Here is a 15162-nt window from a genome sequence, read left to right on the forward strand (position 1 = left end):
GACGGTAGAAGGCAAATCACAGACAGGAGGTGCTTTCTGCAGCAAGAGGAGCGACGAGGACTCGCGTCCAGAACGCACGAAGAGCCTACACCTGTCGGTAAGAGGAAAGACAGCCCAACAGGGAAAATGGGGGGAAATGCGAAGGGGCACTTCCCAAAGGGTCAGTCACAAGATGGCCAACATCTCTCGCCATCGGTGGGGCTGCGGTGAGACCCCACCGCCCACCCCTGGGTGCAGCTGCGCAGCCGAGTGAGGTCGGAGGTGTGAAGCTGCTGCAGCTCCGCGTGCCGACCGGGGGTGAGCTGGTGCACCTGCCTAGGAAAATGGGCCTCGCCTCCCGCAGCCGAGCACAGGCACACGCCGCGGCCGGGGGCTTGCACGGTGTGTGCACGCGAGCCACCGACGGCCGTAGACGCATTCCTTGAAACCGCTAAAACTGCAAACGACCACGTGTCCCCCCAGCACAGAAGAGGCCGATGAGCTGCGGGTGTCTGCACCTGCATCCCGTGCGCAGTAAAGATGACGCCGTGCAACAACATGCATGAAGCTCACACAGAAAGAAGCCAGACCCAAGGGAACATGACGGAGGCCTCCCTAAAGCTCAGGAACAAGACGGAACTAAGCCACGGTGTTGACAGGTGCGTGCTGAGGTGCCAGCCATGCGGAAGAGCGCTGGAGCTCCGCGGACCGTGCTCCAGTTCCTGTCCCGCGTGGGGGCTCCACGGCGTGCATTCGGGGTCATTCGCTGAGCTCAGCACCAAGGACTTGCAGCTTTCTGTACACATATGTGCTGTCGTTCACAATAAAATGCTCCAAGGAAAAAAGTAACAGAAAATGAAAGAAGATAATGGATAAAACATTTTTTAAAAGATTGTATTTATTCATGAGAGAGAGAGAATGAGCAGGGGGGAGGGGCAGAGGGAGGAGCAGGCTTCCCGCTGAGCCGGGAGCCCGACGCTGGACTCCATCCCAGGACCCCGGGATCACGACCTGAGCCGAAGGCAGACGCTTCGCCGACTGAGCCATCCAGGCGCCCCTGGATAAAACATTTTTAAGTATGGCTCAGTCGGATCCCGGCAGCAGCTGCGGCGGCTCTCATCTCTTCTGACTCTCCTTGCTTTCTCCCTTTCGCTTCTGGAAACATGGCTTCCGGCGTGGCAGTCTCTGACGGTGTCATCCAAGTGTTCAGTGACGTGAAGATGCTCAAGTCCTCAACACCAGAGGAGGTACTCTTCTGCCTGAGTGAGGACAAGAAGAACATCATCCTGGAGGAGGGCAAGGAGATCCTGGTAGGGGCTGTGGGCCAGACTGTAGACGACCCCACGCCACCTTCGTCAAGATGCTGCCAGACAAGGCCTGCCGCTGTTCCTCTATGACCCGACCTATGAGACCGAGGAGAGCAAGGAGGAGGACCTGGTGTTTATCTTCTGGGCACTTGAATCCGCAGCCCTTAAGAGCAAAATGATTTATGCCAGCTCCAAGGATGCCATCAAGAAAAAGCTGACGGGGACCAAGCATGAATTACAAGCAAACTGCTACGAGGAGGTCAAGGATGGCTGCACCCTGGCAGAGAAACTGGGGGGCAGTGCTGTCCTCTCCCTGGAGGGCAAGCCTTTGTGAGCCCCCTCCAGCCCCCTGCCTGGAGCATCTGGCAGCCCCAGACCTGCCCATGGGGGTTGCAGGCTGCCCCCTTCCTGCCAGTCCGGAGGGGCTGGGGGGATCCCAGCAGGGGGAGGGCAGTCCCTTCACCCCAGTTGCCAAACAGTGCCCCCTCACCCCGGGACCTTCCTCCTCCCTCCATCCCTCATGGCCCTGGCCTTCCCAAACTGCTTTTGATCTTCTGATTCCTCTTGGGTTGAAGCAGACCAAGTTCCCCCCAGGCACCCCAGTTTGGGGGGGCCTGTATCTTTTTAACGACACCCAGTCCCCCACCTGTTCCTCCCTTTTCCCATGCCGTCAACTTCTAACCGCAACAGTGACTCTGCGCTTGTCTGTTTAGTTCTGTGTATAAATGAATGTTGTGGAGATGACCCCTCCTTGCACCGCCTGGTTCCCCTGCCCTTTTCCCCTGGTCTTGGCCACCCATGGAAGCAGGACCAGTAAGGGACCTTCAATTAAAAAAAAAAAAATCTGTTTAAGTATTAAGTGCTCAGGTGGGAGAGCACATGACTCTTGATCTCAGAGTCATGAGTCCGAGCCCTGTGTAGGGTGTAATGATTGCTTTAAAATATTTTTTAAAATAACAATAATAACAAAGGAAAATAACTATGAACCTGGAATTTTATATCCAAACAAGTTTTCATTCACATGGGGGGTGTGACGAAGGTATTTTCAGGCACAAAGGGGCCCGGAAAGTTTGTCACAACTGGATTACTTGAAAATATGTGTGGATTCAAAGCAGAAACAAATCTAAGAGATATGAAAAGTAAGGATAATCACAATTTTAGTAAAGTTTATGGTTATCTTAAAGAAAATATATTCATACTAGTTGAGGACTAAAATCTCATACAACACAAATAAGAATTTGGGATAACAAAGGACATGAGAACATGCTGAAGTATTTATTTTGTTGGAAAAGGAAGAAATGCAGATATGTGTAAAAAAGTTATCAATCAGGGGCACGTGGCTGGCTGGGTCGGTGGAGTGAGCCGCTCTTAGTTTCAGGATTGTGAGTTCGAGCCCCACGTTGGGCACAGAGATTACTTGAAAATAAAATTAAAAAAAAAAGTCATCTGTAAATAAACATGAGAACAACTTTTAAGTTAGGGCAACTGCCATGAAAACAAAACAAAATATATGATGTTCAAGCCAACAGAAGAAAACTAGATCTACCCAATGGAAAGCAGAAAACAAGAAAAAGAAGGAGACAAAGAAAAGCAATGGAAGATAAAAATGAAATGCAGGGATGCCTGGGTGACTCAGTGGGTTAAGCATCTGCCTTTGGCTCAGGTTGTGATCCCGGGGTCCTGGGATCGAGCCCCACATTGGGCTCTGCACTGAGTGGAGAGCCTCCCTCTTCCTTTCCCTCTGCCTGCCCCTCCCCCTGCTTGTGCTCTCTTTCTCTCTCTAAAAAATAAATAAAATATTTTTTTATTTTTTTTAAAGATTTTATTTATTTGTTTGACAGAGATAGCGAGAACAGTAACATAAGCAGGGGGAGTGGGAGAGGGAGAAGCAGGCTTCCCGCCGAGCAGGGGGCCCAATGCGGGGCTCGGTCCCAGGACCCCGGGATCATGACCCGAGCTGAAGGCAGACACTTAATGACTGAGCCACCCAGGCGCCCCAAATAAAATCCTTTAAAAAATAAGTGTACAATTAATCATTTAAGACAGACTCTTACATTGGAATAAAATAAGTGAACAATATGCTGTATAAAAAAAAGTCATGAGGTTTTTTAAGACACAGTAAGGTTGAAACATAAAGGGCAGACAAGCCTTTACCAGGCAAATATGAACCAAACAAGAGCTCTAATACCATCTCAGTATACAACTAAGTACACCTTAAAGCAGAAAAATAGCATAAAGGACAAAGAATGAAGTTGTGTACTGGTAAAAGGAACACTAGGGGCGCCCGGCTGGCTCAGTCGCTGGAGCATCTGACTCCTGATTTCCGCTCAGGTCATGATTCAGGGTTGTGGGATCAAGCCCCACGCCGGGCTCCGTGTAGCTCAGGGTCTGCTTAAGTCTCTCTCTCTTTCTGCCCCCCACGTACACACTCTCTCCCTAGAGTAAGTAAATCTTAAAAAAAAAAATTTAAAATAGGGCTTTTTACAGGAATGCAAGGATGGCTCAACGTGGGAAGGAGTGTTGGTGTAGTTGATGCAACGTATTTCGTTACAAAAGGGTGAAGGAGAAAATCATGATTGTCTTGATTACTGAAGACAAAGCATTTGAAACCTATGATCTAAAAAAGCTCTTGGGGGGGCGCCTGGGTGGCTCAGTTGGTTAAGCGACTGCCTTCGGCTCAGGTCATGATCCTGGAGTCCCGGGATCGAGTCCCGCATCAGGCTCTCTGCTCGGCAGGGAGTCTGCTTCTCCCTCTGACCCTCTTCCCTCTCATGCTCTCTCTCATTCTCTCTCTCAAATAAATAAATAAAATCTTAAAAAAATAAAAAAATAAAATAAAAAAGCTCTTGGGAAAACAAGAGTGGAAGAACACTTTCTAAAAGTCACAAAACTTCACGGAAAGCACACGGCGAGTGCAGCAGCTAATGGAGAAGAAACCTTGGGTGCGTGGCCCTGGCAGAGGGGGAGAGGGATGCCTGCCGTCCTGCTGCCGGCGGGTGGAGCGTTAGCCCCTGGCCAAAATGAAACCACCGCCGGCACGGAGTCTCCCTACACCAGCAGTAACGGGCACTTTGCGTCTCTTCGCCCAGAGCCCCTCCCGCCTGTGCTCGGCAGGCTGCGTCCTGACGCAGAAACAGAGCCGCGGGACAGACGGGAGCTGAATTTGGAGGACAGGCCAGGGCAGATCAATGAGGAAAGGGCGCGTCCATGCGGAGATGGTGTTCAGAACTGGCTCACCCTGTGGGAAACCAGGACACCACCCACACGGCGGACTCCGGAGGACAGGAGACGTGAGCGTGAAGGAAAAACCCAAGGGAAGGAAACAAACGGAGGAGAACGTGGTGTAGGAGAGGCGGCCTGTCTCCAAACGCTCGCCGAAAGAACCGAGAAGCAACAAGATGATCGATCTGGCGAAAACAGAATTTAAGCTCTCTGTTCAGCAAAGCGGAAGCACCAGCAAGTGTTTAACCAGATGACAGAATGGAGAAGATGCTTACGATGAGCGAAACCAGCGAGGGATGCGCAGTCCCAAACACAAGTGACCGAAGGGTCCGCGCAGTCACGTCGGAGGGCACCCGAGAAGCGAAGCAGGTGCTGGCGGAGATGCTCCCGGTGAGTGCACAGTTGCCAGGTGAATTCGGAGACGGCTTAATGCCCATTCCCCTGCACACCGGCGGAAGCCAGACCGTGCTGAGGGAGGCTCTCGGGGACAGGAATGTCGTGGCTGGTCGGAGTTGGGGCTGGAAGGGGGCACAACCAGGCGTCCCCAGCCAGGTGCAGGGTCCCGCTGCTCTGCTCCTGGGCTCCTGGCCCTTCTGTGAGGTTTGAGAAGGCACGCAGAGCCTCACAGGTTCCGATAGCCTAGGGAAGTCATTCTAGAGATGTAAGAACTCACGTTTTCAGTGTACGGGGTAGTTGGGTTTTTGTTTTGTTTTTTTTTCGGAACTCCTGCTACGTTGTCAGGACAAAGAATGAAGTTGTGTACTGGTAAAAGGAACACTAGGGGCGCCCGGCTGGCTCAGTCGCTGGAGCATCTGACTCCTGATTTCCGCTCAGGACCCCTATTACGCTGTTGGGTCCCGATGAGCAGACCTGTTAGATATTTCTTCCGAGCAGCGGGTACTGGGAAGAGCCCCGGGGGAGGGCAACGCCAGACCCCAGGATGTGACCTCGGGGGAGAACGCCTGCCGCTGCCAAGCTCCCCCCAGGGAGACAAGCCCCAGGCCCGTCCGGCCCCTGCTCCCGCTCACATCCTGGCATCGCAGTCACAACTGCTTCTGGCCCTCGACGATGCAGACGGCCGGAAAACTAAATCAGAGGTGTTTGCCACGTTCACCACCGCATTATCCACAACAGCCGACAGCTGGGAGAGGGACAGGGCGGTGTGGTCTGTCCGTAAGTGGAATCTTCCTCACTCTTAGTTTAGGGGGGAGCCCTGCCACCGCAAGGCTGACCCACGGGGGCGCCGAGCACGGAGTGACCTCAGCCACTCACAGGACGACACACACCGTGTGACCCACTCATCGGACGTCCCTAGAGGAGTCCGTCCACACGGACAAAGTGGGGCGGGGGCGCCAGGGGCTGGGGGGGGGCTGCGTGTGGATGGGGCCAGAGCAGCAGTTGGGGAAGATGAGAAGGTTCCGGAGATAACACTAGACCCATACACTTAAAAATGGTTTAGACAGTAAATTTAACGTTAGCTTTTTACCACCAAAAATTAAAAACTGTCCCCAAAAGGGGAGGGAACAAATCTTGGGTGTTATAAATAATAATCTGAGTAAACCGGACGGAAAAACAAAGAGAGCCATCAGCTCACATGCCACACAACCAAGACAGCCACAGACCCGGGACCCCAAATCTACCAGAACCCACCCAGCCCCGCCTGCCCCCCCACCACCTCCTCGGTGACCCCCAGCACGTCTCACCCCTCCCTGACCCCTCTCGGAGCGCTGTGCAGCCCCACAAATACAGACCCTGTTTCCTCTGACCACCCCCTGGGGTCACTCGGTGCCCGTCCTCTAGGCCTCTGACCACCACCCTAACCCCAATGACACGGCCATGGCTGCCCTGTTTATGGGGTTTAGTCTCCGCACCCCAGGGCACTGGGTGAATCCTGGTTGATGGATGAGTGGGGAACGGCCAGCTCAGCCAAGAAGGGGCAGAGAGGGGAGGACAGTGGCCGGCTGCGCTCAGCAGCCAAGACCCTGTGGAGGACACAGGAGCGTGGGGACCCATGCAGGGCTGGGGGCCACAGCCGCAGGGCAGGACCGGCAGAGGGTGAGGGGATGGCTGTGCACCAGGCCACCAGCTGTGTCCCTCGGGAACACCTACAGGTGTCCACCTGGAGGCGTCCTGACTGCCCAGGTCCAGCCAAGGTCGACCAACGGTGTGAGGAGGCCCTGAACTGAAGGGACAGGAAGCGAGCCAGTGGGTGGTGAGGTCAGGGCCAGAAGCACCCTGGAGCTGGCACGGGAAAGGTGGCCGTGGGTGCGGCCAGTGAAGTGGACGCACCTGTGTGCGGGGCTCGCCCGTGGGTCCTGCCGGCACCGTACTCAATAAAACACCCGCAGAGGCCAGCATGGGTACGGCGGACGCAGGCCCACGAAGCCCACGGGCCGTGCCACCGAGACCCCTCCCTGGCCTGTGTGGCTCCCGCTCTAAGGGTCTCCTTGTGGGTCACCGTCTGCGACCTGTCTGTCCTGCCTCCCACGTTCCGGGAGGCCTGGTCACCGTGCCGCCCGCGGTCCACTCCTACCAGGCCAGCTGCTGTGCGGGCAGCAGTCTGCAGGTCACGGAGCATTTCCCAGCGCTGGCTCAAGCCCCCCACCCCCCGCCTGCGCCGGCCCTGCGCCCACCCAGCGGGTCCGGGTCACATGATCCCGATCCGTCTTCTCTGGGGTGCCTGCCTCTGTCTCTGCACAAGTCTTCACAGGTCACTCTGGCTCGTCTGTCCTTGTCTCTGCGGGGTCTTCTGAGAAGCAGGTCTCCGGTGTCCCTGCGGCTAATGGAGCGTGGTGTCCTTGCCTCCCGCGGCCGCGCTGTCCTTCATGTCTCCCTGGGGAGCCGGGGGCTCCCACTGTGCTGACCTCACAGAAGCCTGCCTGCCCAGAGCAGCCCACTGCCCCTCGCTGACCCCACTGTCCCCCCAACCCCACTGCCTCTCACTGAACCCCTCCTGACCCCCACTGCCCCCACCGCCCCTCACTAACCCCACTGTCCCCCCTGACCCTGCTGCCCCCTGCTGCACCCCTCCTGACTCCTGCTGCCCCTCACTGCCCCCGCTGCCCCTCACTGCCCCCGCTGACCCTGCTGTCCCCACTGCCCCCCGCTGCCCATCACTGACCCCACTGTCCCCACTGCCCCCCGATGCACCCCTACTGTCCCCCGCTGGCCAGGCCAGGCCGCAGCCTGCACCTGCGTCTGTTCCAGGGGCTGTCTCAGGCCGGTGGACCTGTCGCGTCAGCGTAGGGGAGGCGGGGGAATGTCAGACGGCAGCCCGTGGGGGATGGACTCGCTGGTTCTGCCCCGCGCCTCCTGCCTGCCACTAAGCGTGTGCTAACTTACTGCGGCCTTCATAGGAGCTGCACAGGGCGCACCTGCTCCCCGGGCCACCATGAGTGTGCCTGGCCTCCCCCCGGCCTGGGCCTCTTGGGGCCTGTCCCGCCCCGCGTATCCCAGAGTCCACACCAAAGTCGCAGACACCGTAGGGTTTTGAGTGGCATGTATTGGATCCACACATCAGCTTGACAAGGGCCAGTCCCGTGATCCTGAGCCTGCATGTGGCTGCTAAACCTCAAGTTCCCAAGGGCCAGTGGGTGTCCTGGCTCAATGGCGGTCCCCAGAAGGCAGGGGGCTCTGGGTGGACTTGTTTCCCAGATGAGGAGGGTCCCATCGGTGGTTGGGACGGCTGAGGGCATGGCAGGCAGAGAGGGGCGGCTGCAGGGAGTCCAGAAGGGACTTCACACATTCGGAGGGCTCCAGGTGGAGGGTCGAGGCCCCGTGGGCCCTGGACCACAGCTGGAGCCCTGAGGAGGAGCTGGGAGGGGGGCTGTGGTTTGGAGGGAGAGACCCCAGCCCAGAGACTGTCCGGGGGCCAGGCCTGTGAGGAGAGGGTCAGGGATGCCCTCCTGACCAGTCTGCCTGGTCTGACCAGTGCAGAGGGAGCACTGGGGTGTCCCCACAAGGGAGGGGGAGGGGCTGGGGTGGCCGAGACCAGCCCGGTGCTCCTGGGTGTGAGCGGTCGCTCCAGCACACCCCTGGCCAGCCAGGAAAAGCCAACGAGAGAACGTCCTGCCACGTGTCCTCAGGCCTGACCTGGCCGGCAGGAGGCAGCCGATAGGCCCCTGCACCCGCCCAGCAGCAGGCTGGGGTTCAACTGCCCTGGGCTAAGGGGAGCCTGGCAAGGGAGGCAGGATGAGGCTGTCTGTGCCTGCTGGGTGAGGGGTGCCGAGAGGCTGGGCCCCCTGGGGTGGGGGGGGCCTGTTCCGGCAAGCTGGGGGCCACATCCCCCGGACACAGATGGCTCTTTGTCAGGGCCGAGCCCAGCTCCCCGAACAGTCTCATGCACAAAGCCCCCTCTGTCCACAGTGGCCTCCCCCTCACCCCCAGCACCGCCCCCAGGAAAGGAACAGCGTCCCCCACCCCCAGGCCTCAGCCAGCATCCCTGCCCAGCACACACACACACACCAGGCACAGGCCCAAGGTGGGGCGTGCAAGGGGCCAGGACACAGTGTGTACGGGCGTCCCGGGCTATCCCTTCCCCCAGGACCCTGAGGCCCCCCCATGCTGTAGGCCATGCCTGACCCCCCAGCATGGGGGCAGCCCTGGCCCAGCCCAGCTTTGGCCACCACTACCCAGGGTCCCGTTCCCCTGGGCCTGAGCACAGACCTGACCCTCCCCAGGCAGGAACCTGGAAGGGTGGCCGGGGGCCACGGCAGAGCCTGACCCCTGCAGGGAGGCCTCCACAACTTATTTCTGCATACTCTCTTGATCCAGAATGCCCACAGACACCACATGGGCCTGTCGTGCCTGCCCCAGTGTGGCCAGCCAAGGCCCGGGCTGTGCCCAAAGGGGGGACAGCCAGGGCTCAGGGGGAGGAGCACGCCACGGGATTGTGTCTGCATCATCCTGGGGCCACCCTGAAACCTGCCCCTCCGAAACCCAGCCAGGGCGTCAGGGCAGGTCCCCCTCGAGGAGGGCACACCCACGGGCCCTCAGCGACCAGGCGGCAGGATCCAGAGGAGGCCGGGCCGGGCTCCCGCCAGCCTGGTCAGCTCCTGCCGACACCGGGTCTGCAGCCGGCCCAGCACAGCCTCCAGGCGGGTTTCCCGGCTCCTCAGCGCCCCAATCAGCTCAGCAGCCCGCAGGCCTGGGCCCCCCGAGGCTCTGGCGTCTGTCTTCACCAGCCGGCAGGGCCCATGGGGCTGGGCCAGGGCCTCCCCTTGCTCGCAGGCCCGCTGAAGAGCGGCCAGCTCCCGTCCCACGGCCTCCCGTGAGGCCCGCTGCACAGCAGTCTGCTCCGGCCCCCAGCCTCCAACCTGCACAGGGGAGAAGGCAGCTCTGGAGCCTGCCCAGGACACCGGCTTCACGCCCCCTCGGCCCCAGCACCAGCCCCCAGCAGCGCCCTGAGAAGGGCTGACAGCCCAGATCCCAGTCCTCCCCGGGAAGGGGACTGGCCCCAGTGCCAACTCTCCGGCGCCGCCCTTCCAGCCTTCACATCACCCACACCGGAGCCCTGAGCCAGCGGAGGGGCCCCGGGGACAGGGCCAGCAGCCTGACCCCCCAAGGGCCCTGCAGCACTATGCAGCTGCAGGCCCCACCCGCTCACCCAGGTCACCAAGTCCCCGGGGCCCGTTCAGAGCCGAGCAGACCCTCGAGCCACCCCCCAACACTACCCACCAGGCCAGGGTCAGTGTCAGCCTCGCACACCCATTGTCCTCTGCTGAATCGGCCTCCCGCCTTCTCAGTGCTCCCAGGACGGGGTAAGCATGCAGCGGGGCTGACCCAAGGGGACACTGCCCGCAGAGGCCGCTTCTGACCCTCCAGGCGGGCCCGTCCCAGCTGGCCTGGTGGGGCGGGGGAGTGAGAAGAGGCTGTGCCCCCAGGTGGTGGCCTGACCCTGGCCCTCGGTGGGCGCTGCCCCAAGGCCCTGTGCCGTGGCGGACGGCCCGTGAGAAGCGCCTACAAGCATCATGCACGCCCCAGCGGTCACCACAGCAGAGGGGAAGGGGCTGCTGGCAACACCCCCACTCCTCACAGGGTCCTGGAGACTTTAGGGTTAAACTGCCCGCAAGTTCCTCAAGATGCTTCAGAAAACTGAAGGGACTGTGGCCGGAGCAGGGCAGCGTGGGTGGGGCTCGCGTGGGGACACTGGGGACTCCTCGTCACGCACCCTCCCGGGCCGCTGCAGTCGCCCTCCCAGCCTTGGACTCAAGGTGAGTTCCACAAGGGGCTGCGTAAACGCACCCTATGTCAGCGCCCCAAGCCCTCACCCTGGCCTCCCAGGCCGCCCGCCGGGGCTCCGCTGCTCCCCGCAGCTCCTCATGCAGGGCCTGCAACTCCTGGGCCACCAGCTCCAACTCGCCAGCACCCCCCGTGGGGATCCTGGGCAGAAACGTGGGCTGTGAGGCCTCCAGGGGGCAGGCGCCCAGGACCGTGTCCTGCAGAGAGAGACCCAAGTAAGAGGCAGGCAGCGAGCCCAGGCCCCGTAAACACAGGCCCAGGCCCAGCGGCACAGCCAGCGGGGACAGATGGCACAGAGGCCCGGGGGCAGTGCCCACCCCCCGTGCGGACAGCCACCCATCACGCTGGCAGGCCTGGAGCCAGGGCGGCACAAAGGCCAGACTTCTGGAAGGCTGGACCCCTCAGGGCAGGTGAGGGGACAGACAGACATCTGGGAAGGGCCCTTGGCTCCGAGCCAGCAGGCCTGGGTCCTAACGCCAGCCGCACGGTTGGGTGTGCATGTGGCCTCCCCATCTCCTGTCCTGTCTGGGAAGGAGGCAGACACCCCCGCCCCCCAGGAAGGCTGTGGTCAAGGCTGGGAGCAGGGAGAGAGCCGGTCACACCATCCACTTCCAGAAGACCAGCTCCTGCCGCCGCCACACCAGGGCGGCCTCCAGGCGCGCGTTCTCACTCTCCAGCCTCTGAAGCAGCTGCAAAGCAAACCATAAGCCGTGGCCAGGTCAGAAGCCCACTTGGGACCCCCAGGACCAGCAACACAACCAGCATGCCCACCAGTCCCTCTGGCCCGCCAGCCGGTCACGTCAGCCACCCACCTGAAGAGCCATCTCCCCACAGGCAGGACAGGGCAGCCCCACCTCCAGGCACCACGAGGCCGACCACACCCGCGACCCCCACACCGGCCCCAAACGTGCGTTCCCACAGGGCCAGGAGCTGACATGGAGCACCCTCGACTCAGGACCTCTGCCCCACAGGGACCCTCACTAACCGGGGGCTGCACCCAAGACGCGGGCAGAGGAGAAAGCCCCAGGATGGGGAGCCCCTCCTGTGGGACCTAAGAACCCCAAAGGGCCTGCAGAGCCCCACACCTGCAGACCCCACACAGACATGGGGGCCCACAGACAGCCACGTGCTCCGGTTCCGGCTGTGGTAGACGCGCGTGCCCAGCCTCGGCCTCCAGACGCGCGTGCCCAGCCTCGGCCTCCAGACGCGCGTGCCCAGCCTCGGCCTCCAGACGCGCGTGCCCAGCCTCGGCCTCCAGACGCGCCTGCCCAGCCTCGGCCTCCAGACGCGCCTGCCCAGCCTCGGCCTCCAGACGCGCCTGCCCAGCCTCGGCCTCCAGACGCGCCTGCCCAGCCTCGGCCTCCAGACGCGCCTGCCCAGCCTCGGCCTCCAGACGCGAGCCAGACGCACGTGCCCAGCCTCGGCCTCCAGACGCGCCTGCCCAGCCTTGGCCTCCAGAAGCTGGGGGTGGGGGGGAGGGGCGAGGCAGGAGTCCCACCACCAGAGGGCCCCTGATCACTGCGGAGGTGTAGCGCAGGCCGCCCCCATCTACCCCCCCCCGCCCCTGCCACCCCTACCAGGAAGCCACAGGCCTGCCCCTGCTCCTCTGCACACTGGCCAGGCCACAGGCTCTGCTCCTTCTAGGAGAGAGGTGCTGGGCTTCCTGGGGCCAGGACAAAGGGCCAGCTGAGAGCTCTGCCAAGCCACCATGCCCGAGGGCCAGTATACATGCCCTACACAACAGGCACGCATGGCCCGGGGTCCCTGCTGGCCAGGAAGGGGCCCCTGCTCCACAGCAAACAGACGGCCAGCCAGGCAGCCGGGAGCCTACTCGCTGCAGCTGGAACAGGGGCTCCGGGGTCAGGATGGAGGCTCGCCTACAGACAGAACCACCGTGGGCCTAGGGGAGCACAGCCTGGGAGTGGGATATGGGGAGGGTGCAGGTCACACGCATACATGCACACAGTTCACGTGACTTCCGACAACAGTCCCCAGGTGCTCCCAGCTCCCCGGCTTCAGGCGAGACACAACAGGAAGAGGCAACAAGTCCCCTGTACCTCCCCACTTTCGGGCCCAGTGCTGGAGCCTCCTGAGGCAGCCAGCCCCCAGTCCACCCCACTGCCCTGTGGCCAGGCACGGGGAGGTGAGAAGGCTGCAGGCCCAGCCGGGAAGCAAGCACACTCACTGCCCAGCTACTCTGCAGCACGCGTGGCCACGCACAGCAACCACAGATCACTCCGGAAGCTTCTGGGACCCATCCCAAGAGCGCAGGCCCTTTGGGGACACTGGCCTAGGCTTCTGCCAGTGCCCCCCCAGAAACCTTGAAAGGAAGCCAATCGTGACCCCCATCCACCTCGGGCCGTCGAGTCCCATGGCACCAACACAGCCCAGCCTCGGACAGGAGGGGGAGCCACACGGGCCCTCACGCCACAGAGCCCGGGGACCCAGGCAACACCTGGCTGGAACTGGTGCAGTTTCTGCTCTGCTCCAACCCGGGGGGGTGGGGGGGCAGGAAGCCTGGGCCTCGCTGAGTTACCCGTAGAAGGGGACCTAGCCAAAGGCACCTCGGGTCGCCGAGATCCTGCCTTGACACCGCCAGGGACAAGTGCAGCCCTGCCTGAGCAGGGCCAGCCAGGTATTGGCCAGGAAAGCAGGCCTGGCAGGCACCCCCAGGTGGCTACCCCAACCCCACAAAAGGGAGCACATGACCCCAGAGCTGGGATCTGCAGGACCTGGAAAGAGCGGCCACACCAGCCCTGAGCCTCAGCCCTCCTGCCTGGCCAAGTACCCCCCAGGCTGGACAGAGCCCAGCCCTCAAGTGACAGCCAACCCTGGGCCTGTCCCAGGACACCCTGGCCATGCCAACCCAAGGGAAGGAAACAATCATGACAGATTAGGGTCTCCTGAAAAGAAAGTCAGCAAAGTGTGGGGCACGCTAGGCCAGCCCTCCTCTTACCACCTCAATCACCAGATGACCCCTGCGTGGGCTCCAGGCACCAACACCATGAGCTTAAACCCTCAAGCAGTCTTCCTTAGTTCCAGAGGCTCCCCCCGCACCCAGCTGCCAGCCCAGCCTAGATACCTGTGCCCCTGGGGCCCTAACCATGCCCAGCCACGTGCACACACAGCAGCTGGTCTGGATTCCTGCACCACTGGATGGTCTAGGGAGCTGGGGGAGGCCCTGAGGACATGCCTGTCCCCCACACCAGCAAGATGATAAGTTGGGCAATCATCCAGAGCTCAAAGCTGGTTGGCTGGGTCCTCCTTCTCAGGCCCCTCCCCACCTCAACCCCCACCACCTCACGTCTCTGCAGTCCTACGCACCAACACACACCAGCCTCAGACAGGAGGGGGCCCCACACCAGCCCTCACCTGCCGGCCGCCCTCTGGGTCCCTGAACAGCTCCGTCTCAGCAACAGACAGGTGGCCAAGGCTGCGGTCACTGTGGCAGCCTTGGGTATAGGAGTGGATCTGAAACAGGCAGTGCAAACCCCAGGATGAGCAGGAAGGGGCACCTCTCCCAGCGCTGAGTGAGGTTTTTGGAGCCTGCCTTGTAGGCAAGGAAATGGGCCACACCTCACCAGGGTGTTCCAGGGCAGGCCAGGGTCAGGCTCAGGAGAGTAGTCAGTACTTCTGGGGCCCTCCAGCAGGCAGTCCCACCTACAACCTCCCCATCCCACGCAGTTCCCGGGGGTACGGTGGGATGGAAGGGGGCACCCGTGCTTCTCCCTAAGCTCACTGACTGCCAGGTCCACGTGGCGGGAGAAACAGCCTCTGAACGGGCTACGTGGTCCACTGGAGCCAATGGCGGGGACAGAGAGTGACTGTTTGGCTCTGGGGGGCAGGGAAGGCTTCCCGGCAAAATAAGACCTGAAGGCATCACGGAGGTTAACGAGTAGCCGTGTCCCAAGCAGGAGGAGCAAGTACAGCCCAGGCCGAGCAAGAGAGACACAGGTTCCAAGAAGGGCTAAGGGTGCAAAAGGCCTTCTGCAGGGGTGCAATGGTGCACAGGTGCAGAGGTGCAGGGGTGCAGGGTGCAGAGGTGCAGGAGTGCAGGGGTGTAGGGGTGCAGGGGTGCAGGGTGCAGAGGTGCAGGGTGCAGAGGTGCAGGGGTGCAGGGTGCAGAGGTGCAGGGTGCAGAGGTGCAGGGGTGCAGCAGGGTGCAGAGGTGCAGGGGTGCAGGGTGCAGAGGTGCAGATGGCAGAAGCGCAGAGGTCAGGGTGCAGAGTGCAGAGGTGCAGGGGTGCAGGGTGCAGAGGTGCAGGGGTGCAGGGTGCAGAGGTGCAGGGGAGCAGGGGTGCAGGGGTTCAGGGTGCAGGTGTGCAGAGGTGTAGGTGTGCAGAGGTGCAGGGCACACAGGTGCAGCGGTGCAGGAGTGCAGGGGTGCAGGGTGCATGGGTGCAGAGGTGCAGGG

At 61.2% G+C, this 15162-nt stretch overlaps 1 protein-coding gene and 1 pseudogene across 2 annotated transcripts in view; one reads left to right on the plus strand and one right to left on the minus strand.

Annotated features, from left to right (window-relative positions):
• Positions 1-1047: 1047 nt before the first annotated feature.
• Positions 1048-2151, plus strand: LOC102725921 (cofilin-1 pseudogene; annotated as a pseudogene).
• A 5839-nt stretch (positions 2152-7990) lies between these two features.
• The window catches only part of TEDC1 (tubulin epsilon and delta complex 1), a 10464-nt gene continuing 3292 nt past the window's right edge, over positions 7991-15162 (minus strand). The window contains exons 5-8 of one of the 2 annotated variants that reach the window (XM_006749954.3): positions 14121-14219; positions 11351-11437; positions 10778-10945; positions 7991-9823 (exon numbers count right to left, since the gene is read on the minus strand). In XM_006749954.3, coding sequence (XP_006750017.1) covers positions 9500-9823; positions 10778-10945; positions 11351-11437; positions 14121-14219 — 678 coding nt within the window. In that variant the 3' untranslated portion in view covers positions 7991-9499. The remainder of the gene's footprint in view (positions 9824-10777; positions 10946-11350; positions 11438-14120; positions 14220-15162) is intronic. The other variant, XM_081829775.1, reaches the window with a different exon arrangement.

Source organism: Leptonychotes weddellii, chromosome 9 (assembly GCF_054177405.1).
Source record: "Leptonychotes weddellii isolate Sample4059 chromosome 9, ASM5417740v2, whole genome shotgun sequence".
Lineage (NCBI taxonomy): Eukaryota > Metazoa > Chordata > Mammalia > Carnivora > Phocidae > Leptonychotes > Leptonychotes weddellii.